The 23,172-nt window shown below is 44.3% G+C and overlaps 1 protein-coding gene across 7 annotated transcripts in view; it reads left to right on the top strand.

Moving 5' to 3' along the window:
• Window positions 1–2,891: 2,891 nt before the first annotated feature.
• The window catches only part of TLE1 (transducin-like enhancer of split 1 (E(sp1) homolog, Drosophila)), an 88,861-nt gene continuing 68,580 nt past the window's right edge, over window positions 2,892–23,172 (top strand). For 5 of the 7 annotated variants that reach the window (XM_012640045.1, XM_012640047.1, XM_012640046.1 and 2 more), the window contains exons 1-4: window positions 4,086–4,225; window positions 4,989–5,089; window positions 6,520–6,583; window positions 6,695–6,739. In XM_012640045.1, the coding sequence (XP_012495499.1) occupies window positions 4,202–4,225; window positions 4,989–5,089; window positions 6,520–6,583; window positions 6,695–6,739 (234 nt within the window). In that variant the 5' untranslated portion in view covers window positions 4,086–4,201. Of the gene's footprint in view, window positions 4,226–4,988; window positions 5,090–6,519; window positions 6,584–6,694; window positions 6,740–23,172 lie in introns of all 7 variants that reach the window. The other 2 variants (XM_012640041.1, XM_012640044.1) reach the window with 2 other exon arrangements.

Below are 23,172 nucleotides of genomic sequence, written 5' to 3'. Positions count from 1 at the left end.
TGGTTAAGAGACCTTAAGTAGAAGACCAAAATTACAGATTTCATGAGTAGGACTATTTTCTTTTAAACAGGCTGTAGGCAATCTGCACATATATTATTTATTTAAAACATAAGATTAAAGCTACTTGATTGTTTAAACACCATGATTTGTAATGCAGTTTGATGAGAGTTTTGTAGTATAATTATTACAGCATGACAATCATGGAGAAAATACGACCTTGAAAAAGGGCAGAGCCTTCTCCCACTCTCGTGGAGGAGGATGCTCTAAATGGGAAAGAAGGCTTCCAAAACCAAAACCTATCCATTTTTATGCACAACAATTAAAAGTCTTTCAATTTAAAAATCATCATGCTTTTTCTTTTTTTGCAGATCTGACATTATAAAGAAATTAGAACTCTGTTGGTAAGCAAACACTAGTTCAAAGAGAATTTCCAGTTTTTACTCATGGCCAACCAGAAAATATGGTGAGCAGACACATTTTCTGTATTTTAAAGACAATGAGTTAGAAATGATTTTGAGGGCTGTGGGTGGAGTGGGGAAAGAAGAGACATAGCAACACTTTTGCTCCTGTCCCAAAGCATAATGTTTTAATTGCTCTGTTTAAACTTAACTATCAAGTGTACCAGTTAGTTAAGGTACAGGCACCAGGTAAAGCTTGGGTAATCTAGGCAGAAGTCTCAGTTGCCCCAATTGTGGCAGCATGTACACAGGCATACTGGTAGCATCTAAGCACTTTTTTCCCAGACCTGGAACTGATTATGGGATAAACTGACCACAGACTGGCATATGTGGCCCAGTCACTACCAGATGATTTATTTCAAGGAACATAGGTAGCGAAAAGACAAAGCTTAGATACTCACAGATCATACAATTTCAAGAAGTCCTGTATATGGAGCAAGCCTGATCTCATCATCACCAAATGTTACCAAGGAAAGAGAGGCAGTGCTTCTCTCCTTTCCAGTCTCCATGTTAGCAAAATGAATAATACCACCCCTCTCCCAACTCCACTTAAAGAGAACAGAGAACACCGTAAAGCTACAATGCCCAACCTGTTTAAGAATTTACTATGGCCTTGTACAGATTGGCTAAAATTGCTCTTTTATTTTTCATTTATAATTGATATTTGGGATTGATGCAATTATAGACAAATCAATATCATACATATTTAAAAACAACTCCAACAGTGAAATGTAGCATCTAAAATGATTCTTTTAATATTTCAAGAAAAAGATCTCTGTAAAAGCAAATCTTCAAATAAACGCATGTCTGTTTAAATAAGCTCCTTCCCATAAGTCTCTTGAAGGTAAAATAATGGGAACTTGAGGGTTATTAATACCCAAAACTTGTTAACCATTTTTCCAACATAAGATGAATACTTGTCGAAGATGTGCTCTTATGAAGGAAGTCACCACCATTTGGCTAAAACAGCATTATTCACTCACTGTTCATATGGAGGTAGCCTTGCTGAACTGTTCTTTAAACAAAAGTGTAAATGCGGCAATACTGAAGGTTTTCTGCTGTGTGGTGTATATACAGAAATACACAAAAATGGAAATTCTCCATATTAATTATACTGCATGTCTTGTTTCATTAAAATCTCCAAATCCCTTTTAACTCAAGTTCCACCTCACAAGAACCTTAGCCACGTCATTTCCCCAACTCTTCCCCCGTAGCTCCTTACACCGCTCAGCCCAGGGGTACCACGGGGGTGGGTCAGGTGGGACAGGTTTTTGAGGTCTCAGTGCTGGTTTATTCCATTGTCTCTGTTTGCAGGAATTGGAAACATACTGGCGGTCCTGCTGCTAGATGCTCCTAAAAATATCAGCCACCCCCGTCCTCCCTCAACACAGCGAAGTCAGGACTTTAAGACAAGGACCCGAGATTTCGCGCCGCGGGCAAAGCATCTCATTTGTTCCCGGGACGCGCGTGCCTTATTCTGGCGGCACCCTGGCGATCCTTCCCGCCAAACGAAGGCGACGACCTTTTTGCAAAGTGGTTTGAAATCCTCCAATAAAAACCAAAATCTACCGCCTTGGGTGCAGAGGGGGTGGGTGGCATGGACGGGTATCATAGTCAAGTCCTACGCGGCTTGTGTACGGACGCCAGCCAACGCGTTGCTCATTTATGCATTTTCTACCAAGTGCACAGTCCATTCCTCGTGCACCCGTAAAAAGGCAGCTCAAGGAAAAAGAAACCTCAGAGAAAATTTTAAATGTGGCTTCACTTTCAAAGAGTAGCATCAAACAAGGGGCCGACACCAAAAACGCATTTCCTCGAATTACCAAACTACCTTCCCTCCGCCCCCAATAAGAAACTACGCGGTTAGTCTCTGAGTTACTTTCACTGAGATATGAGAATTTTCATTAGCGAGACAAGTGGCAGGATTTTTGCAAACTCGAGCCCCCGGCTTCCACGGCTGCACGCTCGCCAGTCCCTCCCGCTCGCGCGCCCCCGCGCGCTCCCCAGCCGGCCCCACGTTACTTTGATTGACAGCCGGCCCTGCCGTTCTCCTTCCCACCGACCTTCCCATCCTCAGTGCCAATCTCCGCGACTCGCCGCTTCCCATTGGCTGGTTCTGGCGTCCCGCGGCTCCTCCAGGAACAGTTCCTCACCAAGCCCGGAGGACGCGGTGGGCGGAGGAGGGGCCGAGGGCCGGGAGGGGAGACCGAGGAGACGGCGGAGATGGAAGCGAGTGGGGTGGGAGAGAATGGGGAGGGAGAACGTCCCGACCGGCGTTGCGCTGCCATTGGCTCCGGGGAGGTGTTGCGAAAGCGCCCCACGTTGGGCACGGCGCACGCGATTGGCTGACAGGGCCTCCCGCTCCCCCGCCCTGCCGCCCGGGCCCAAGTCCCCCGCCGGCTCCGCGCTCCCGGCCCCCGCCTGCGCGGGCTGGGCGGGGCCGACGCTGGTTAGCTCCGGAGTGTGAAACCGCGTGTTAATGTAACCGGCGCGAGAGGCGCGGGCGGCGGCGGTGGGAGCGGCGGCTGCAGGAGCAGCAGCAGCGGCGGTTACCCCGTGCCCCGCGTCCCGGAGGCAGCCAACTGCTCCACCCCCATCCTCGCGCGGCCGGGCGGGACCCGAGCCGCCGGCCCGGACCTCAGCTGTCCTGCGGCGACCAAGCCCCCTTTGGCCCTGCGGCGGTGACTACTCCAGACTCGCCCGCGGAGTTTGCCCGCCCGAGAGGGAGGCCGAGCGGCGGAGCGCACTCTTCTCCACCATCTCGTGGATATCGTCCATCAGGTCGTGAGAGAACTTTGCAGGGGGCTGGAGCACCTTTTGCGGGGAGGCAGACGTAGGGAAGGAAAGAAAGAAGACCGAGGAGGAAGAGTCCGGAGGGCCGGGCCGGCCGTGCGGGACCAGTGCGCGCGGGGTTCGGCGCCCTGATGCGCCCCGAACTCGCAGAGCGGCGGGCGGCTGCGGGACTGCCCTCCGTGGAGTAGCCCCGTCGGGCCTGGAGGGTTTGTGCAACCGCGGAGAACACGGAGTGCTACTCGCACGGGGCGTGCCGAGCCGCCTCCCGGCGCGCCCTCCGCACTTTCCCCGCTTCGTCATCCCTTGCTCCCCGGCCCCGAGCCTCCGCTGCGGCCTCGACCTCTCTCCCCGCCGCTTCCCGGGAGCCCGCGAGCTTCCGGCCGAAGGCGCAGACGGGACCGTAGGGGTCGGTCCCGAAAGCACTGGGTTTGTTAGTGTGGGGTTAGCTGGGGCCGCTGCGCCACCTGCACCTCGCCAGCCGCCGCCGCGGGGAAACCCGGAGTGCAGGCGGACCAGGAGAAGAGCAAAGAAAAGCAGCCCGCTTGGATTTATTTGCCCAGGACGGGCGCTGCGCACGCGGATCTCCGAGGGGAGTGCTGTCGGAGTCATATCGCCCCCCGCCCCGCCCCACTGGCTGAGGCCCGCGTGTGGGATCGCAGTCCCCGGGCGCCCGCGTTGCCGCGCAGGTTCTTGGAGTAGCTGGGCCTGGGGCGCCCTGCGATGTGGCCCTGAGGGCGGGAGCCCGCACCGACGGGAGCAGGAGCAGAAGCCGCGGGCGCGGAGTGGCCGGTGCGCCCGGCTGAGCGCGCCTGCGTGCGTGGCCAGCGCACCCCCCGCATTCCCCGCTTCTGCCTGGCTTCCCGGCTTAATTTTCCTCGGCGGGATTAAAGTTGGAAATTGAGCGGAGAATTGAGTTGCCCGGGAACAGAGCCGCGGCCGCCGCCAGAGCTATGTTCCCGCAGAGCCGGCACCCGGTGAGGCGCGGCCCAGTGGGTGGGGGGCGCTTATCCTGTGCGTTAGGGAGACGAATGGCTGCTGCAACCAGCGGACACCCGCTTTCCCAAGTGGTGTAAGGCTGGGGAGGGCCGGGGTCCTTCTCCCGGGGTGAGGAGTGGGCTGAAACACTGGATTTCCTCCTTTCGCTTTGGGCTCCCTCCTACTTGACGTCTAGACCGAGCGGACCGAGGCGCCGGGGGAGGATGGGGTTTCTCTCCTGCAGCCACATCCTCCCCCTTCCGCGAGGTGGGCTGGGCGACCCCCCTTTGTTTCTCGTCTCGCCTATTTACATGTCAATGCGGCCCCCGTTCCGGTGCGCCTGGAGGTGGCCCCGGCGACTCTGGGAATGGGGAGATTGAAGGAGTTGTTTTTCTTCTCCGGTTCCCCGGGTCTTTATCGCCCCCGTGGGGGAGGGGGCGGCGACGTAGACGACGACATTCTGGCTTGGTCCTCCCTGGCCGCCGGGTAGCCCCCTTCCCTCTGGCCGGGTGACCCGGGCACATTTAGCGCGATCCGCCCTGGAGGCTGGAAGACATTCTGAGCCTCTTTAGAAGCTGAGGGCCAGGGGGAAGTCCACTTTCTCCCTTCCCAAAATGAAGCGCAGACTCGAGTTTGGGGCTCCATTTTCTGCCACTTGCAACTTTATTTTTGTTTATGTCCCACCCGTTCTTTCTCTGACTTACTGCTTTATCTATCCGCCCGCGTTCCCGTCCCCCGGCCCCTCTTGCTGATCGCCTCCAGACGCCTCACCAGGCTGCAGGCCAGCCCTTCAAGTTCACTATCCCGGAGTCTCTGGACCGGATTAAAGAGGAATTCCAGTTCCTGCAGGCGCAGTATCACAGGTGCGTGTCCGGCTGCGCCGGGCGACTGACTGGTAGTGCGGGCGGCCCCGTGCCCCTGGTCTCCCAGCCTGGTGGCGGCGGCGGCTGTACTTAGTTTTTGCGTCCAGGCGGTGGCGTGTGGAGTCGCAGTTAAGACCTGTCATTCACGTTACCCCCTTGCCTGGCTCTTCCCGGGCCGCCTCTTGTCTCCTCCTCCTCCCATTGTTTCCCTTTTACCCGTTTGCTGCTCTTCCAGGGAGTCCTTTTTCGTGTGTTCAGCAGTTGCATGAGAACCGTCAATATTTGCACTTCATTTATTTATTTTTCAGCAGGCTGAGCTGAAACATTGGTTCAATCGATGCCTCAGCCCTGGAGTAGGGGTTCAGGGAAGCAAAGCCATGTTGAAATTGCTGTTTGCCATAGTAGAGAATTGGGTTGTTGGAGGCAAAGTCCATTTACAGAAGGCTGGATGATTTCACCAGTGGCCATCATTGGTGATGATGAGGGAGGTGGATAGTATGGGGGAGCTCACCTGCTTTGGCGTCATTCTGGGTTGGCTTGGGTAGGACAAGAGAGTGGAGTCACATTTCTAGTTATCTTAGCTTCCTATAATGATACCTCCCTTCAAAGGATTTTTAAGTGAAAACTATTTGTAAAGTATCCAGTCCATAATGAACTTCCCAGAAAGGTTAATTTTTTTCCCTTGCTTCTATGAAGTTTTAGCTGATGTGAGCTAAGAAATAACTGAATGACAATTTTTAGTTTTGTCGTGCTTGAGAAAAAGCACACAGATGAGGCTGAGTGCTTTGGGTGTGAATTTTCTTATTTTGTCAGGGGCTTTCTGATTATTGACCTTTTGTCTACTTGTAGATAATATCTCTGGAGCTTGAGGCATACTTGCACACTGTGTTTACCGAACAGGGTAAACTTCAACCCACTTTATTGCAGCAGCTATTTGACATATTTTGGCAGGGATTTAAAAACCAAAGGTTTTGAAAGGCACCAGCAATTGTAGAAGTAACTTTAACAGATATGATTTCAAACCTAAAGACTGAGTTGGCAAAATGATACAGTCCATGCCTAAGACTCAAGATTGTGCAAAAGCCAGAGTTTGGTGGAGTCTAGAGAAACACACCTTTATGCAGGGGGGTAGGGAACAAATGACCATGAGGAGGAATGAGTCAGAGGTTGTGACAGATTTTTCATTCTTAGCATCTGATCAGGTATGCACCAAGAAGAAAAAGAATGGTAGCTGAATGGACACCCTGTACTGTTCACATTATTCCTTTCCCCTATTAAATGTAAGCACAAAGCTTTTGGGTGTTTACCTAGATAGTTTTTATGGCTTTTCCAAATTGGTCTGTGTTTTTACTTGAAGTGCAAATATGTGAGGCAGATGTTAAAACAAGTGACATAATGTTTACATTAAGTTGCCTGTTTTGTTTTCATAGCCTTAAATTGGAATGTGAGAAACTGGCAAGTGAAAAGACAGAAATGCAGAGGCACTATGTGATGGTAGGTATCAAAGATTGGACTTTTTCCCTTTCCGTATAATATTAGCAAACATGTGTTAGCATTATAAAAACACGAGTTAATGAAATGCTTGATTCTTTTTTTTCTTTACAGTATTATGAAATGTCATATGGATTAAACATTGAAATGCATAAACAGGTAAGCTTTAGTTAAACATCAAGCTGAAATGAGAAATCAGTTCATATGATTTTACAATACTGGCTTTGTTCTCAATAGTAGGCTCTGGGGGATGGGGTTTGTATTCAATTTTTCTGCCTTGGTTTCTCTGTTTGTGAACTGATGGTAGTAGTCTGCGGCAAGTGTTGCCTCTTGACAATTATGGAGCGTTTAAGTGACTAGGTGAGAGGCATTTTGGAAATGTAAACTAGCCTGTTTATAGGCTGATAGGAATTAATACTTTTGAGTTTACTTTCCACTTGGGTAGATTTATTCTCCTCTTGAAAGATCTGGGTATCCTGTAGAGTTGCTGAAGTTCAGAATAGTTTATGTTTTCTGTGCTGTTCTGGAAGGAAGTGTGGACCTGAGGGAGGAAAGAGTATTCAGGAGTTTCTTAAATCAGGGTAAACAAAGTGTATTACTTACTGTCTGTGGAGTACTCTTTCTACTTTGAGGTGGTATAAAGCAACACTCAGGATTAGTGGCTTATTAGCAAGCAAATTTTTGAAAAATTCCTCAGTTGTTTCAGGTTTTGTGGTGAAAAAAAAAAAAAGGATCCTTTTATAGCCAGAGCATATGTTGGAAGTTGCTTCAGTCCTAGAGGTTTTAAAAGCATGAAAAGATTAGTGACTGGAAAGCTCTAGCTATGACTATGAGTTTGCAAGTTCCCATAAAATTCACACTTATGGCTACTATAATGGTGTATAAAAAGAGTATTGAGCTGGAACAAGGCACTAAGGACCTCATAAGAGAAGAAAAGCTAAATGATTGCTCAGCCCAAAGGACCCTCGATTGAGTAGTCATTGTCTGCCAAAGAAAGCATTAATGGCAGGGTGTAAGTATTCTGGAGATATGCTGACATTCACTTTTTCATCAAGACACTGGTACAATAAGTCTTTTAGAAATCGATTGCCTCTTAAAAAATTATCATCAGATGAAGTTGCACAGTTGGACACATTTCAAAGTGCAACAATACAATTCTTACTTGATGTATATGTGCTATTTCATCTCACACCCTTGTTTCATTAAATTAAAGAGCATGGCTGACCGGCTGGGGCACAGTGGAGAAATTGATTAGTTCAGCCTTTAGATCTTCCTTATATTCAAAGACTTTCATTAAGCAAGTGTGTTTCAGAGTTGAATTCTGCTTTTGTAACTTTGCACTCTTTGATTTTTAATTCATCATAGATTTCATAGTGTTAAGTTATCATCATGTACATTAGATCTGTTCTCAGATATGTGTTTGGAAAGAGATATAGTTACACATTCAGGGCCTTTCATTAATAATATAATTGGGCCTTTAAAGTGCTGATTTTATTCTGATTTGCAAAGTTGGTAGCCTAGTTTGTGTTGGTTTTGTGCTTTTGTTTTTGTGTTTCAGTGGCTAGTGGCTTATTGAGGCAAATGTAACTTGTTGATAATAAATGGGCAAGAAGATCTATGACTAGCATCTATGGCCATTTAAATGAATTATGCAAATAAACTTGGCCAAAGACTTCTAACCTAGAATTTTTTTTAAGTTATCTTGAAGGGCATGTTTTTGGTGACAGGTACTCCGGAAGAGTAAGAGGAGAGCGAGCTCTTTCTTAAAACCATAAACTCTAAAGGATTTAATAACCTCATTGACTCTTACAAGGCAACACTACCTCCGTGTGATGTTGTATGCTGGTGTTGACTTTACTGGGAGAGCTAAAAGAGGTGTGTAATTTCTCTGGGTTCCTATAGGTTACATGGTGAGATAACCTCTTCTTTATGGTATAGCAAGAAGGAGCAAAGTGGGTCAGAAGCCCCATGGTGTGAAAATAGTTTACTAATGAGTTTCTATACTGCGTCAGGCATTTGTGGGTATATACTGTCTGTCCGTGAGCCTGTATGCATTAATAATATGCTGTGTATAATTGGCTCAGTAATTTGAAAAATGTAAAAAACTGAGAGACACCATGTTCTTCATAGTAACAGGGTATTAAGCCCCCTGAAATTTAGTTTATATTGTAAATGCTGACAGACCCTTAACTAGAGTGGTGTGCAGAGTAGTGCTATAATTCAGTTTAAAGTGGCCTTACGTTTGAAAAACATCCTTCTGAATGTCACACGTTAATAATAAGTTCTGAGGAGGCATTTGGTACAGCTAGTAATCATAATTCTTATTAAAACTGGTGACGTCTGGCCCCCAGGGTGTAGCCAGGCTCAAATTGATGCTTTTTGCCGCCTGATCACCAGCATGGCCTAAGTGCTCATTATATTGTAGAGAGGGCCTTTGGAGCTCTCATTAGATTTGACAGGAATTCTCTCTAGGGGGAAACTGGGCATTAGCAAGACTCCTGACAGGCTGAAATTATTCCTGCTTTATGGCTTATAACCAAATGCTAGCAAGGCATCATCAGGGAACACAAAAAATTGTCATTTCTGACAACATCTTTGTTACTGAAAAAAAAAATGCAGTGATGGGGAAACTTTTAAAGCACAGAGGCTTAATGCTGTTAAGATTTGTCTCCAGTGTGACGACCGCTCTCCCTTCCCACCTTTCAGCGGGTTTGTCGAAGGAGTGAGTTTTAGAGATTTCAGTGTCAAATCTCACCACCGTCTTTTCCGTCTGGAAGTTTTAAAGTGAAAGTGCATCCAAGTCAAGAATGGTATAATTGTGGTTTCCTTCCTTGGTGTGGTGCCCACAGTCTGTGTTTATGTTGTGTCAACACTTCCTGATAAGCCTTCCCCTTATATGTTCTGCTCCCATTTGTGCTGGTTACCGGAAAGGCAGTGGAACAGGACTGGTAATAGATACTTAAATCTTTTATTATAGCACTAAGAATTTTTTTTTTCTTAGAGCCTTTTATAGATCCCTGTCTGCCCATCTCTCATCTGTCTAGATGGTAAGCTCTAGCTATCTCTATACAAGAAGCAAGTGGAAACCCCTCTTGAAAAAATTGAGACAATTCTGATAACATCAGAGTGTTATGGTGCATTAAAAAATAGCAAGTTGATGTGAGTCGTCATTTCCAGGGCCGTGCCTAGTGTGTGTGGCAGCATGATCTTTAAATTTATTTTTCTGTCATATGGCTTAGTATTATTTCATTTGATATTTTTAGAACAAGATGTACCGTAAATGCATACATAAGCCTTATTTGGCTTACTCATGTATCTTTCAAGCACACTGATAAAGCCGTGCTATAAATTGTCATTGGTGGCTTCAGTTTGCACAGTAATTAACAGTTGTCAATAGTTATTTGTCTAATATGACGTCCGCAGGCATCCCGAGAAGTAGCGTAGGTAGGTGTTCTGCTCTTTCTGCATTTGTGGGCACATGTTCCGAGTCTGGGAGTTGCTCAAGGCTGAGCCTCTGCAGAAGCTTAAGCTTGGGTTACCTGGTCCAGGGTTGCCAGTGAGTGCTTCCTGCAGTCCCTACCGTGCTGGAGGATGAGGTGGGCCCGCTAGCCGTGCATCTCTTCAGTTCTCACTCATGGTGCTAATCAACTTCATGACTTTCAAGACACACCAGGGTTAGGCATCTGTTCTAAAAGTTAGGAAAATTAGCAGCGCTGATGACTGGTCTGTGGGGGTCAGAAACTGTGGGTAGGTAGAAAGTTGTATCCCACTGAGCCATACTGTCTTCAGCCTTTGTTTAAAATATGTTTAAGAACAAAAGAAACACGTTAGGAATCCCGGTGGAGACCCAACTCTGGAGTGAGTGTGATCAGTCACTTTGTCTTGCCTGTGTTCTGCTGAAGAGTGGGCAGAGGCTAGCACTTGAGCCTCTCCTGGGTGGTGAAGAATTTAAAAATAGATGAAAGGCCTGACTCTGGAAGGAAAGATGATGTATTCTGCAATCCTGGTTTTGGGGTGGGAAAGGGGAAAGAGCTTAACATTTCCAAGCTCCGTGTGATATTTCAGCAAGCATTGTGTCTCCGATCCATGTACATTTTCGAATGAAACTGCTTTAGCGATTTTGATGTGTGCTTTAAAATTTCTTTTAGAAAAATACATTGGTTTTTAGTGCATTTTTTTTTCTTTTTTAATGGGCCAATTCATGAATTTGCATGGCATCCTTGGGCAGGGGCCATGCTAGTCATCCCTGTATCTTTCCCATTTTAGTGTACGTGCTGCCAAAGCTAGCACAACGTCTTTTTAAAGTATTTAGATGGAACTGTTAGTTATTCTCCTGTGGGTTAATTCCTTAGATGTAACTCTTTTATTCTTCCTGTGCAAGTTTTATCTTCCTTCCCATTTTTTTAACCATCTGTGTTTTTGTCTACAGTTTCTCACGTTGAGATTTTTTCCCCTAAGTCAGAGTCTCCTCCGGGAAATGACTAGCTGGAGTATAGGCACTTAGAGTTAAGCTCTACCAGGTGTTAATAACCTTGTCATACAAAGAGGGTAGCTGTCATCAAGATTGGAGTGGTTCCCAACTTCATTAGCCAGGCCTGCCCTTTACAAGTGTAAGTTACAAGAGATAAATCTCCCTGTGCATTTAGACCCTAGATTTCCAGGTGCAAGATTAGCCTTTGTTTTTTGTCGGCAAGCAGGGCTGATCTCTCACTACTCAGCAGTCGCCTCCCCAGCCCTTTCGGCAGTGGGCTGGCAGCTGGTTTCTGTCCATGGCCTGCGCTGGGGTAAGGTGAGGGATGTCTTGGGTATGAAATTTAAGGGATCATCAGAAAATGTAGTAATCATGGTAAATAATATTTAAAAAACTAAAAACGAATTCTCCCCAAATCCACATGAAACAAAATATCCGAATTTTCCGTAACGACAGGATCTGACAGGGTTGGTCAGGATTAGGGTGAGGCAAAGGAGGCAAAGTCGGGCCACTGCATGCAGATGGGGGGTGTCCGTGCCTCAGTCCTCCTCTTTCTGCCTTTCCAGATGGAGAGAAGAGGTTGAATGTCCTGTGGGAAATGGCCATCATCTGTAGGATGTGTGCTGGTTCTGTTTTAGCTCATCGAGGTCCCTTAATTAGGGACGGAGTAAATCGTGAACAAGTTCCCTGGGCCTCAGTTTCCCTCTGTGTATAGTGAGGGGGTTGGACTAGACTACATACAGCCTATTTGTTTTCCTCCCAGTGCGGGAGTCATCTCAACGTACACCCCACATACCTTGTGTGTGTGAATTGCGGAGAGTCCATCGCCAGAGGGCTTAAGATGTTCTCCCAAATAGTGTTTATTAAGAAACACAGGAAGAAAATCTGTTCTTTCAATAAATATTTAAATAAATTATTTTGAGTGGTAGTTGAATCAAGAATATATTCCGTTACTGGCTCATGGAGCCATTTTAAGTTTTCGTAGATCTGCGTCTTTGCTCTTTTATTAAACCTTTTGTGGTCTCCAGAAGTGGGTTAAAATAGGCAACTGAGGAGCTTTAATTTGTCTCGATTCCCCAAACCCTCCCATCACCATTGCTTATTGTCGCCTCAGATTTTTTAAATTGAAATTCTCACAGCTAGTACCTTTGTTGTGGGATATTCGGTATAGTGGTTTTTAATTAAATTTTAGACAGCTGGTTTTGTTGGTTGGCTTATTTGACAAGATTAGGCATTTACACCTTCAAAATAGTCTTCTCTGATGGGCTTGGTGAGTTCTGTAGTTGTAAGTGTGCTGTAGGACTGTGCTGGGAATATGATTTGATGTTTTAAGTGGAGCTAGTGTGTGTATGGGGGTGTGTATGTAGGTGTGGGCAGGAGTAAGAAGAGATTTTTCTAATTTCTTTCTGAGGCATGATTTGGTTTGAAAAATGAAATTTACTTTGAAATTTTAACAAAAATTAATATATGTATTATCACTTGATTTAACAAAATGGTTTCTAAAGTGGTTTGCAAAAGTATGATGTTTTCAGAATTGTTGTAGACCACCCACTTGCCTTAATGTTGTTTTTTTTTTATGAAAATCAAAGAAGTGATACATGGTTTTATCCAATAACCTGTGATTTAGCACAGTTATCTATTTCATTAACATTTAAGTTTTAATTATGAAGTTTCATTCTGTTTACCTGCTTCGAAGCAATATAAAATCATAGCAGTGAGCACAATTGTTTACCCACTCTCCCTACAAGCTCTCATAGTAGGTATAAAACAAATATTTTTTAGTTTTTTTTGTAGTAGTATTTGCTACTCAGTCATCCTTTCATCACAAAATATGTTAGCAGAAAAAGGGTAGGGTACATTTTTGGTGGGAGGAAAAAACAAATTCTGAAACATCTATCAGTTGAATTCTTTTTTCTGCCAAGTAGAGAAAAACTGTTAAGTGTGTTGGATGTACAGCACTGTGTACGCTGGAAGAGATAGGGTTGTATATACAACTAGCTGAGCGGGCCCAAAACCTATTCCCAGTGTACTAATAGATACTCTTGAGATATTCATTATCCATTAGATGAGGTGGAGTCAGTCTTTGAGAATGTAGGTGCTTTTGAACGCGCACAATCCAAATCATGCAGTTTGTTAAACCACTGAACTACATGGAATATGAGACTCGGTTTGATATTAGCACCATTCCTGCTCTAACTAGGTTATTAGCCCACATTATTAGTCTAGAACTGTGTGTGACCTGTTGGTAAAAAATTTGAGCACAAATCACCCTAATAGTTTACTTGCAAATGTGTAAGTTTTATGTATATTGCTGTACTAATGTATACATTTAAAATAAATGGGCATTTTAAATGGAGGGGTTCAAAGTGCTCCTGTTCTGAGGGTACTCCATTAGCTTGTCCTATGTCCCCACTGTCCTTCACAGGCCACTAGCCTACATTTCAAACCTGGCAGCACACTCAGAACTCTGGCCCTGGGAAGACAGCGAATGCAAAATATCTTCAGGAACTTGGGGCTTTGGGCCTCTTTGCTCTGTGTGTCCTTTTTAATTTCGACTTCCCACTCTAATGGCCTCTTTGTCACTCACAGCCAGCTGTGTCTGCCCCTGACCACTTTCTCTTCCAGTCTTGGCCACTGCCTCTTTCTTTTCCCTGCAGTTCCCTTAATCCAGCCAAATGGGTCTCTTTTTCTTGCCGAAAAGTATGTTTTGAGCTTTCTTGCTTTCTTATAAAAAGTCCAGGCCTGTTTGTGAGACTTGACATGGGATTTCTTCGTCTCCTCAAGGCCCAGTTCCAACAACACCGCCTGTTTATTTGAGGCGTGTCTGTGACTGCTCCGGCAGCGGGCTGTCATGGCACGCACTTTGCTCAGTGTTCCGTAAGAATCGTTTTTCACGTGCCTCTTTCATCACGCTGGCTAGGTTGCAGTCTGCTTGAAGCTTACTTTGACACTTCTATCTGCCCTTCCCAAGGAGTTACACAGAGCAGGTGTTGGTTATATGGTGTTGCGTGTATTCCTTCTGCAGAGTGGTAGCTGTAACTATATTGAATCCTGAACATTTGAAAATCAGGTGAAAGCTACTTTGCAAAAAAAAAATGGTGGTATACATTTTTACACACAAATACACAAGATAGCTTTAACAATTTTGATGGTTTGTGTGTATCTCAGGATCCTTCAGCTAGTCCATGGAACCCAGAATAAAAACTTGAATCAAGAGTAGCAGTATGGGTCCTTATGCTAAAATGAAATCAGTTCAGTCCTAATAACCTTATCTATCCACTTCTGCTCAGTTGCTTTTCTTTGGGGAAAGTGATTTATGATCAGAATATCCACTGAGGCTTCTCAATGAGAAGTTTAATTATAGTAATATATTTGGGTTTGTACTAAAAAAGAGAAAACAGAACCTAGCACATTGCTGAGGCCTGGGTCTTGGTGAGAGTTGAACATGTGTATGTGTTACTGTTCCTGGAACCACAGCTGCCAATGGAGTGTGGATAAATTGCATTACAAGCTTCTCTCAAGGCATTAAACTTGATTTTGTCACCAGATTTCTTAGTAAAATAATGATTATACCCATTGATTATTTGCTTAAAATAGTCATCACATGGTCCTCCCCCTCCCAAACATTTTATTATGAAAAATTTCAAGTATGCGGAAAAGGAGAGAGATACTCAGTGAACACCTGTATTTTACCTGGAGCCTATAAATTAACATTTTATAATATCTGCCTGTCACATATCTTACATAGACTATCCCCCCCGCCCCCCAACAGAGAAATAAAAGAATAATCTGGGGAACTTGGCAGGACTTATTCAAGGATTAGGCCTTCCTTTAGGTACCAACCTCGGTTTAGACTGATACATGAAACAAGGATTTCCATGTACATTTTAAGAATTGTCTTAACAGATTTTTATAACATTTTCCTCCTAGACTTGCCTTTGGTGTTTTTGGCATGGTTATATTAGGTAGTCCACCATTATAGGGTGTTAAGGTGCTTTCTTTTTCAACTGTAACCTGAAGGCAAAGATTTATACTTAAACAGAAAAGCCAGATTGCCCTTACTAAGCCCTCCTTTCTACTTTGCTTTCAGCTCTTTAATGAGACTTGACTTAATAGTGCACCTTTAAGATGTGACCGATGTGTTTGCTGGGGGAAACAGCAAACAGCCTTAGTGTTGAGAGGTAGGAAAGTTGGGAATAATTTTGCAAAAGAATTCTGACTTTGGACTTTGTGTTATGGACACTGCCCTAGTGGAGAATTTCAGCTGGCCTCTGGGGCCGTGCGTGGTAGCGTGTGAAGTACCAGCAACAAAAGCTCTTTGAGGACCCCAGTGTGTGGAGCTGCTCTCCAAGGCTGTGGCCTCCAGGTCGCTCTTCAGGAGCACAGCCTTTGTTCCTTCTCTTCCTTCTCAGTGCCCTCTTGATGCCTTGAGCAAACAGCCGGTCAGAGCCTCTCACAAGTACGGTGGCCAGCCAGTGTATTGACACGCACAGACACAATAGAAAACTGCATTAGGAGGCAAGCCATTGGGATTTGCAGTAAATATATTACAGAACACAAGTGACTTGCCGATACTGCTTGTTTAGCAGTTTGCAAGGGCAATGGCAGTATGGATTTTTGAATTAGAAAGGAAGGGCTGTTCTTTCTCTGTGCGGGAACATCTAGTTGATGGCTGGGGAGAAAATTGATTTAGAGAACAAAATGCAGCCGCCTTTATTTGTGCCATTTGAAAGGCTTCTATGGATTAGTGAGTGAAAGTAAAAAGGTCGCTTTTGGTTTAGGAAAGGGGGTCTGAACGTTGATCAGCGTCTTGGTCTGGTATGGAGAGAATAAAGGATGGGCCTCCAGATGGGGAAAGGGCTTGCAGTCCCCATGCAGCCTGCAGCTACAGGTGCCCACTCCGTTCTCACACAGTTGTCCTTTCCAGCTCTTTGGCTTTCAGAAGGCAGCTTCTTGGGTTTATTATTGTAGAGTAAAGTTTTTCGGGACATTAGCGTTGCTCATAGCCTCCATCTGTGGAGCCCCCGTGTACCCTAGGAATTGTTCTGTAGGAGCTCCCTGTCAGCTCTCACAACCTCCCTCTGTGTTGGGTATTAATTATTCCCCCTTTAAAAAGAGAAAACAGGTAAGTAAGGTTAGGGGATGACAGTAGCACCTGCCCATAGGGTGGTTCTTAGGATTAAGTGGGTTGCCATATGCAGGAGCAGTTGCATTGGTTCCTGGCGTGGGAATACTCTTCAGGGATAGCTGTTACCTGTATCTATTAGCAATCTCTTTAAACCTCTAGCCCTGCTGTTGGACTTCTAGGCCTTGCTTCGTTTATACTTCCATCTTGTTTCCCTCCCTACATCTTGAATTAATTCACTTTTCATCCCCCCCCCCCATTACAAAGTCTTGTTTCCTTCTGAGATCATACACATTTATCTTTAGGCTTGAAAGGAAAAATTAAATAAAATTGTTTTAATAAAATAAGGCCCCTGTTGGCAGTCTTTATTGTCTAAGGAATCTAAGCAAAATGCCTTACTTAGGCCAAACAGCAAAATGTGTCCTTGGAAGGCAACAGCTTTAAGGAATTAACATAACTACCAGCGAGAATAAAGTTATGTGGAGTTTTTTCTTTTAAGGAGATGGATGAACGACAAAGAGGACTTGGTGCATTCTGTTCAAGTGCATTTTGGCAGAATAATGGTGGGGGGTGCATTTCAGATTTTTTTCTTTTTAATGTAACATGGAAAATCAACTCTGAATTTGAAGAGGATTTGTCATCTTAAATAAGCAGGGTACGTGGAATTACAAGGTCAAGTTGTTGCTTGGTTAGGGAATGAAGTTAAGTCTCACCTTGATGAGGTAACGCATACCCATGTGGAGGGGGGGTTTCTTTTTGCCTTTGTAAAGTTTATGCAAAAGTTTGAGTAGAACAGTTGCAGTATTACATTTCTTCATCGACTCCACGGGCTAGAGATTTTTGTTGACTGTCACATTCACAGCTGCTCCTTACGTGCTAATATGTTTGAGGAAGTGAAAAACAAAATGAAAGCCCAAATCTTACGAGGGAGAAGAAAAGCAGAGCCACTGGGATTGGACATACAGGAAATGTAGGCTGTTGACTCTTACTGCCAAGCTCGATGCGGTAGAAACTTCTTGCGTGTCTTTGTATTTGGGATAAAGCAGGGCACAGTTCAGACAAGTCGTGCCAGTTCCTGCTCTCAGACTAGCTTAAAAGCTCAGCTGCCATCTGATGTGGGTGTGCTGAGAAGCTCCACGTCTCTTTCTGCTTAGCTTGAGAAGTGGCCCTGACGTCCTGAGGATCCGTAGGGGAAGCAACTAGATTCTTGACAACCTCCTCGCTTGCCAGCTGGCCTGGCTTCCAGAGCCTTTTCCATTTGTAAGCGGCTGGCTCTTTTACAGTGCCTGGGCCGTGAGCTCCCTTGGAGCCAGTCTTTGCACAGCTACTGAGAAGACTGGAATTGGACCACTGAAATGTATCCAACTTCTGTACTTTTTAGCTGACCAAAGGCCAAAATCATACCACTAACTCAAGGGGAGAACTGCTGACATTTGAATCTTATAAGAAATCTGTATTTCATAATTGGCTACCGTGGATGCTGTGTGATGTTTGGGAATTAAATGAAGTACAAGGAGGTGTCAAATTTTGTTTATGTGGATTTCTCTAAGGGTACAGAGACTTTCGAGCGAGTTGATAAGTCTGTATTCATTCTTGACTAATTTATTAAATGTGGCTTACCTACCTACAGGGCCCCTGACAAGTCAGTGTCAGTGCATTTCTGTAATCTTGTGCAGCCAGGGTTTTGGTCATTATTTTATCACAAGGCTAAATATTCCCCCAAAACTATGATTTTTAAAAAATTATTATTATTTATTTTTCTGATTAGCTTCTGGAATTACTCTTATCCGTTTCCCTCAAAGTGCTGCAACTGCTGAAAGTTTATGGGGAACAAATACCAATTGTTGCTTCTCAAATTAAAGCAACATAAAAGGGAAGGGGCTTTTGAGTAGGCTTTGCACTGTCCGAATATTGGTATTGACACCATTTATAGTTTGGGGTGTAGTTTGCAGACCGGATTCTACTGTTTGTCGCATACTGGTTAATATGGCTGTAAAGAGGAGATGAATGTGGCTACTTCTCCAAGTCTATTACTCAGGAGGACTGTAAATTTGATTGGCTGTTACAATTCTAGCAGAATCATTCGATTTGAGAGCAATAGAAAGATAAGATATCCAATTACCCAAATGATTTGCAGGGTTAGCCAACGTTGTCATGGAGACACGAGTTGGAACAAATTAAATTTTAAGCAATAAAATAATCTTAAAGCCCGTCTGGGAACAAGAAAATTTGGCAGTGGCACTTACCTGAATTGAATCTTAGCTTGACACGATGTTGTTTGACATTGATATACTGTGGGGGCCTAAACTTATATATGATACAACATTACCTTGGAAAAAGTAGCTCGGCCAAACCAGTAAAGGGGAATATTGGTATTAAGTCGAGGGATGTTAACATTTATTCCATGGCTTAAATGATGATTAGGCTCTGGGTTCCCTAGAATATGTTGTATTTAAGGATTGAAATGCCTTAATGATGATTAAGCAGCTTTAATTGGACACGGAAAAAAAAGATTTATTTAGCAGCAACACATAGTTTTCGGAACTGCTGTTCTCCCTCGTGTGTGGATGTCTTTTGGTGGGGGTGGAGGTGTAAGCATGCATACATTTGCATGTACAAGTAAGGAGATTTTGGCACATGCCCCTACACTGCAGATGATTCTCTATTAGTTAAAATTTCTCCTTTGCAGAACTGCGTGCAGACTGGAAAATTGCATTCCAAACTTCAGCTGATGACCTAAAACCTGAATAAGCATTAGTCTGAGGCTTAGAAGGTTATTTCCCCTTGTTAATATATTGTTTAACTGGTTTCTGGCTTGTGCCACGGATTTGAAAATAGCCGAATGGCCCAGAAGGAGGGGAGGGCTTTTTATGCACATGTCTATTAGACAAATGGAGATGAAAATTGGTCTGAGGTCAAGCCATTTGCAGCGTTCTCACAGCCTTCGATTTTCCTCTCATCCTCACCACAGATCATCTCAAATGATTCAGTAATGACCAAAAGTGCAACATTGACCTTTATTCCCTGGTGGATTACTGTGTTTCGCAGTCCAAATGGCAGGAAGTCTATTCTGTTCTTCCAGAAGGAGCGCAGCATTATTGAGCCAGCCCAGCCCTGTGGGAACTGCACAAGTGCAGACCAGTGTAACAGAATACATGGGTTAAATTTGGTTTCTGGTGCTCTGGGAAACGAGAATTGACATGTCCTGGAACCCACATAATTAATGGAAGATATCTAGGATGTTTTCTAAAAACACACACGAGCACATAAATTGATTTGTCCACTTGTAAAATAACTTGTGAATTATAGGAGTGGTTACTTCTGGTGGCCCCTGGTTTATTATTCTTTTATTACCTTTATTTGTTCTCCCCTTATTTTATTTAACACTTCTCCAGTATACGTATACTTAGGCAACATTGTAATCTGTGTAATTTTAAAATTATAAATTGATGTGACTGAGCATAAGTGGACTGAGAGTTTTTTCTTTGGCAAACTTTTTTTTTTTTTTTTTTTTTAAAGAGAATAGGGTCTTGCTGTATGGCCCAGGCAGGCTTCCAACTCCTGGGCTCAAGTGATCCTCCTGCCTCAGCCTCCCTGGTAGCTAAGATTACAGGCACGTGCCACTGCGCCCGGGTGGCATACTTTTGATTATGTATATTTTTGGTCAGTCCCTGTAACCCTAAATAGATTCTCTCTCCTACAACACACTTTTTCTCCAGAAAGTAGGTTGATTGTTATCTTGGAGGAATGGCGATTATTTCTCTCTTGCTTAGATTTCTCTGTGGATTGTATTACGATGCAGTGATTGGGGTTGTTTTTGGCAAGAGGTAATTGTATTTATTCCAGTTTGCCTCCACATGCATAGCAGAGTCGATATTCGATGAGTCTGTACACCGTGACGTCTGTCATCTAGGATCCTTGTAAATACTTAAAATAAGCTTTTCCAAAAGGTTATACTTTGAAAATTTTAGCCAGGATCCCAGATTTCATTTTAATCATGACTCAGATGCTTTTGAGAAAACAAATTTTTTTCGTGACTATTAACTGTGACTGTTAACTGTGGACTGCCTCAGTGGCTCCCAGCCTTGGATTCCGGCCCCTCCCCCAGCTTCCAGGATACACAGTGCACCGTCCTAAGGCAGGCTGTAGTGCCCTTTTTGAAATAGAGGCCCTCCCTTCAATCCTCCTTCTGACTACTTGAAAGTAAATTCTGGAGCTTTGCAGGTTTCTTGGCATATATTGTTGATTGAAAGGAGAATTTCAGGTTCTATCTGGGAAGGGGCAGGAACCTTCTCTTCCTTCCCAGGGGACCACCTCTTGCCAACAGCTCAGCCTGGGGGGAGCAGAGATACAACTCAGGGGCTGGGACTTTCCAACTGAGATTTCGGCACTGAGTTTGAGGGTCCAGTGATGGCTTTGCCCTGGGGCCTTACGAACACGTGCATTTATCACACGTGCAGCCGTTATGTGGCATTGATGGCCTAGATCTCCTCAAGGAGTGACTGCTTTCCCTAAGAAATTGCCCGGCCGTTTTTGTTAATTCGTGTATGGTGTGGGTCATTCAGCTGTAGCGTGCTTTTAAAATTAGGGAATCACTGGCCCATGGTCACCTGAAGCAGGAAGTTCCTTTCCCTTCCATCTGGATTGACTGAAGATTTCAGTGTGTTAAGGAAGACATTCAGAGGTAAATTGATTTTTGCAGATTTTCGTGCAGTCTTTGTCTTTACATAGGCATATTTTAGTTTCACAATTGTAATTTTAACCTTCATCCAGTGATAATGGTAATGTAGTCTGCTTTTCCTCCCACTAATCCTGCTATTGTATGGTATTATCTAATTTCTCATGAGATCCCTAATGACTAAGATCTGTGAAGAGGGTTAAAGGTGTAGGATTGCTTGGGGTGTGTTCCAGGGCAGAGGTGTGCTTTTCTTTCCACCAGAGAACAATAGGTGATGACTTCATGGTGATGTTCTGTGATTCATGCTGCAGAGTCTGTCTTGAAAACCTTCTTTGGCTCACGGAGTGCGTTTTCCTTTAAGGCCACCAAAACTGTCCTTTTTCCATCCTGGGACAAGTCAACACGATTTCCTGTGAACAGGCCCTTTCTGAACTCCATATAACAAGGGTTTCTGAATAATGGAAATGTGCTATTTAGGAACTGAAACAGCTGCGATGCTTTTGTCAAAGATGCATCTTTACCAAAATGACAAATTAAAGCCCAAATGCTCTGCTTGGCAACAGTTGGGTCAAAACATTTAAGTCATTAATTAGAAGGAACTGAAGGGGGAAAAATTTACACAAATACACAGCATTGTAGACTCAACTTCATCTTGGAAAATGCAACTGAATTCTTTAAAAAAAAAAAAAAAATGAGGGCAGCTCTCAAGTGGGGCCTGGCAAGCTTGTCATTTGCAAATAAATCAAAAGACCATCATTGCAGGAAGGAGAACCAATGAATAGAGTTGCTTTGTCATTCTTTGATGGGCCCCACACTCAAGCCTGCTATTAAAAATGAATGCATTCAAGAGGCTCTGCATTAAGAACATAAACAATTAAGGGCACTTGAGTTGCTCTGCTGAGAGCTGCCTGGAAGATAGGAGAGCTTTCTCCGGAGATGCAGGCCTCTGCAATCTGCCTCACAAGGAGCCAGAGAATGGGAGCAATTAGTGTTGCTATCTCTGCCTGAGCAGCAGCCTTCCGTGTTTTTTTTTTTTTTTCTTCTTCCATTCTTTTAACCCCTCCTTGTTTTCAGAGAAGCTGTGAGTGTGAAAGATGAGCAGTGAAAGGATAGAGTCTGGGCCCAGTTGGAAAGAGCTCAGATTTAGAATGCTGCAGGAGCTGCCAAATGAGAGGGAGATGCAACATAAAAGTTATTATCTGCCAGTAATTGGTGACTTATGTTCAGATTAGTTGAGCCTCTAAAGGGTTTCTGTCATCTGGTACTCTTTGTTTTGTTTTAATCATAGGTTTTAAGAAGGGGTGAGATGACATTGCCATGGGTGGAATAATTTAAATGAATATTGTTTGAGGTTTTCCACAGGAGACAAATGTGTTCCTCCACCCCTGGTTCGTGTTCTTGCCTCAGTGTTCTATAAAAAATGTGTGGAGAAGGTGACCCTCCTGTTGTTGCAAGGCTTCGGAGACAGGCAGGCCTGACCTCTTCTCCACCAGCTCGTTCTGACCGTAGGCAAGTTATTTTAACCTTTTAGTTCATTCTCACAGGGGACCTGGTGTCCGCATGAAGACTAGAGAGTGCACGTCAGGGCCTGGCGGGTGCTGAGCAGCAGATGCTGTGATAATAGGCAGCCCTGGTTCTCAAAGTGCGGAGCCTCAGGATCACCTGCGCACTTGATAGAAATGCAGATTCTTAGGCCTAGACCTCCTCTTTCGGAAGCTCTGGGGCTGAGGCCCAGCTGTCTGTGTTTTCACAAGCCCTTTAGGTGATCTTAGCGCACACTCAAGTTTGAGCACCACTGAAAACCTCATTAACCATTCTCACCTCAACTTAAAGATACCTCATATTATTTTAATTTGGATTCCCCAAAATGTGATTAGTTGTTTTAGCAACGTAATCAGATTTTTAAACCAAAGCTACTCTGATACATTGTAATTGAAGATAAATTTACCTTTTCATAAGCAAATTGGTGAGCAAGGTGCTATGAGAGAGAGAGAGAGAATCTGTGAGTTGCAAATATTCTGAAGGAGGCCTCTGGAAAAGTACGTTTCTTCTCCTGTGAAGGGGAAGGGAGTACTGGAAGATTATTTGCAGTGTTTGGTGTTTATCATCTTTGGTATAGTTTTTATACATATACATCTCTAATATTCTTTAGGTTTATCAGATGTCATCTTCCGAAACTGGAGGTGGTTTTATGGATTTTGCTCTACTAGTGTGCTAGATGGTCTGATGTTAGGGTTAACGCTTAATTCTCTGCCTGTAAAAGGAGAACACTAAAGTGAATTTGGCTGCAACTCGTTTGTTTAAGGTTTGCGATTTCT

This window comes from Propithecus coquereli, unplaced genomic scaffold, assembly GCF_000956105.1.
Source record: "Propithecus coquereli isolate 6110/MARCELLA unplaced genomic scaffold, Pcoq_1.0 Scaffold147, whole genome shotgun sequence".
Taxonomy (NCBI): Eukaryota; Metazoa; Chordata; class Mammalia; order Primates; family Indriidae; genus Propithecus; species Propithecus coquereli.
Note: the sequence above shows the minus strand (reverse complement) of the source record. Positions and strands in the feature narration are given on the sequence as shown.